Genomic DNA, 3,124 nt, shown 5'->3' on the forward strand with positions numbered 1-3,124 from the left:
AAATATTGCAGTTTTTTTCGAATTAGAATATCAATCTCCTTCTATCCTTTTTTTGGACTATTTGTTTCGCAACAAAAGCCGACAAAATAGATAAACTTTTCAAACTGATACTGCGAAATCGGGCCGATAGCAGTACAAAGCACTTTCCAATCAATCAATTAATAGGGCCCTCAATCCTTCAATAATTATCTTCTTTTTGCTTTAGATTCGCCATAGCCCAAATCCCAATTGACGCCATCCACTTCCCACTCTTTTACCGTCACAGATGACAATATCAAAAGCTGAGTAGGTAGGTGATAGTTGGTTAGAAGAAACAATCTGTAAATCGTTGCATTTCAAGTCATAGAAGTAATGGGTGCTTGCGTTTCATCACTACACAAACCTTCTGCAATGAAGGTACGCTTATCATTTGGGTGTAATCGTAAACCAGACAAACACCTCGTGATCCCTCCTTCCCCTGTTAAAGAAAGTCCTCAGATAATCAGTGGCAATGTTGCTGTTAAACCTCAGTGGCCTCCTCTTCATTCCACCGCTAAGCCTCGCGATTTTGGTATCGATTTTGTTCCTATAGTCTAGATTATTACATTATTATTTTTATTTTTAGGGTTCCCATTTTGTTTACTTTTAATCTAGTTCTAAAGTTAATTGTACATGGGTCGTTAATTTTCGTTTAATTCGTAGCTTCAAACTTTTAACTAGTGGGTTTTCTGGTTTTGGTTGGCCGGTGTTGAATTGTTGATTTCATTGGTCATTTCTATGGCTTCTTTGTTTGATTACCTTCTGACTTTCTATTGATTTGTTTTCTCATATCTGAATTCTTACATGATTTTAGCCGATTTAAAATTTGTTTAACTTGATGATTATTAGGCATCGTTTCGTGTTTTTCAATAATGTTAGAAAAGGTTTGTTCTCGACTGTTCAAAAGACCCTTTGCTCGGCTTTTTGATATGTGTTCTGTTTCACGTTGCAGGTAGTAAAGAGGAGACGTTTTATGATTCGCAACCGTGGTTGGAATCCGACTGTGAAGATGATTTTATGAGTGTCAATGGAGGTAAAATATCTGTTGTCATATAGTTGTGATTTAGATTTAGGATTTTAGGCCAAAATGACATTTGTGTTAACACGAATAACAAGTTGTAATTGTGTTGACGTGACAAGATAAAACAAGTTGTCTGGAACTCGATGATCATATTCATATATCATCGATCGAAATTAGACTTAGATAGTTTGATCAAGTCCAGTTGTGTAACAAACCTAATGTTACAATTTCAATTTGGTTGTTGAACTAAGTTCCTATTTTGACAGAATTTACACCATCAAGAGGCAATACTCCGGTGCACCATAACTTCACCACCGGAGCACCGCCACCGAAGGGCGTAGCACCTTCCATTGGTGACCATGAATCTTGTATTACCCCAAAGAAGAAAAAGAGACTTTCTGAGCTTTTCGAAGAAGGCTTAATAGAGAACCATGAAGTTGATGAGAAAGAAGGCAATGAAAAGATGGCGGCAGTAAATGGTGGAGGGTTAAAGGCGAGGAGAGAGAGGTGGGTGGAGGCTGTGCAGGTGAACAGCTGCTTACCTAGCTTGCTTTCCAGTTGTAGGCCCGTAACTACTACTGCTGCTACTCAAGAAGAAGCACAAGTAAGAAGAAAATGAGCCCTTTTATTGGATCATTCCGGTGACTCCAATTTCGTTGAATGTATAGTTATAAATTTTCTCAATATAAATATGCTTATGTGAGTGGGATGTTACAGATGAATTATGTTGACCATCAGGTCTTAAATGGGATGTTGTGGGATCTAGGAAAGTAAAAACTGGATTTTTTATTTTATTTTATTTACATCAAACACTTTCAAAAAATTCCTTTTCGCTCCTTAAATTTAAAATCTTTACTGTTATTTTTTTAAACAAATGACATATTTTTATACCTTTGTATCGGAATATACTTTACTTTTGGCATTATGTATTTTCTTTTTTTATTTTTGTTAGATTTTAGTAAAAAACTTTGAGATTTTTTTTTTTTTTTGAGATTTTTTACTTTTTTGTTAGATTTTATCAAAAAAAACATTTTCTTGAAATTTCGGATTTTTATTTGGATTGTGGACATGTTATTGAAAATTTCAAATACTTTGTCCGCAAGGTTTAGTCCGAAATCCGAACTTTTTTTTTTTATTAGTTAAGAAATGTATTTTTTATGTAAAAGGCCCTTTGGACTTGTCAAATATCTTATATATATTTGCCAAACATTTCGTTATGTGTTTTCTAATGTATTTCAGACAAATGATTATTGATTTGTTTCTATCCACCAATTTGGTGAAGAACACTTCACACACGTTCAAAAGTACACCAATATGTACGCATCCTATCAAATGTACTTGCTAATTGTTAGGCTAAGGCTGAACGGAGTGGGAGATGCTAGTTCATTCACTATGCTCACTAACAGAAGGAGAACATCTCCCCCTAGCGCTTGCCAGGGGGCTCGCTATGCTGCACTCGTGACCTTCTTGGCGAGATGAGAGAGAAGGAAAAGGGACAAACTGATTGGTGCTCAATGGTTTGACAGGATTGCGACCATTTGCAAAATAAAAACGGGTCACGACGATGATGAGAATCATTTTAGTCGGTTCAAGGCTGAAACAATCACCACCATAATGTTTTTGACAACTTACATTCATCAATGGGCTCATCTTCGACACATACTCAAACCAATTCCTTAGCTCCTATTAAACCACCCAACTGGTATTTCAATTTTGTCACAACTGCAAAAGAAGTTTTAACATGTTGTTTCCTTTTATTGGTAACCAATTTTTAATTCATTGTATCTGTATAAAGATCACAGAGATATCTTGGAGAATTACAATTCAGATTCGGTTATTAATGATATCAATCAAAATGAATTTACAATGTCATGGAGAGAGTTATGCATCAAATGGTCTCTGAGTTATTAGTTTCTGATGATTTGATGAAAGTATAATAATATTTTTCACGAGTTTATGAGACCATTCTCATATGGTGTTATTTCTTCTTGAGCAAAAAATGGAAAAAGAGAGATGGTGATGGGGGATCTCATTACATATTCTTAACATGCACGCTAAATGTTCGTGTAAATGCTTCTATGAAAC

At 35.3% G+C, this 3,124-nt stretch overlaps 1 protein-coding gene across 1 annotated transcript; it reads left to right on the top strand.

The window, feature by feature from the left end:
- Nucleotides 1-217: 217 nt before the first annotated feature.
- LOC145032289 (uncharacterized protein At3g27210-like) lies at nt 218-1,833 on the top strand. Its single transcript, XM_078981052.1, has 3 exons — nt 218-550; nt 971-1,051; nt 1,306-1,833. Exons 1-3 carry the CDS (start codon nt 352-354, stop codon nt 1,656-1,658), a joined length of 633 nt encoding a protein of 210 aa, XP_078837178.1. The 5' UTR covers nt 218-351; the 3' UTR covers nt 1,659-1,833.
- The last annotated feature ends 1,291 nt before the right edge of the window (nt 1,834-3,124 follow it).

The sequence above is a fragment of the Lactuca saligna genome, chromosome 2 (genome assembly GCF_052625555.1).
Source record: "Lactuca saligna cultivar CGN05327 chromosome 2, ASM5262555v1, whole genome shotgun sequence".
NCBI classification, from domain to species: domain Eukaryota; kingdom Viridiplantae; phylum Streptophyta; class Magnoliopsida; order Asterales; family Asteraceae; genus Lactuca; species Lactuca saligna.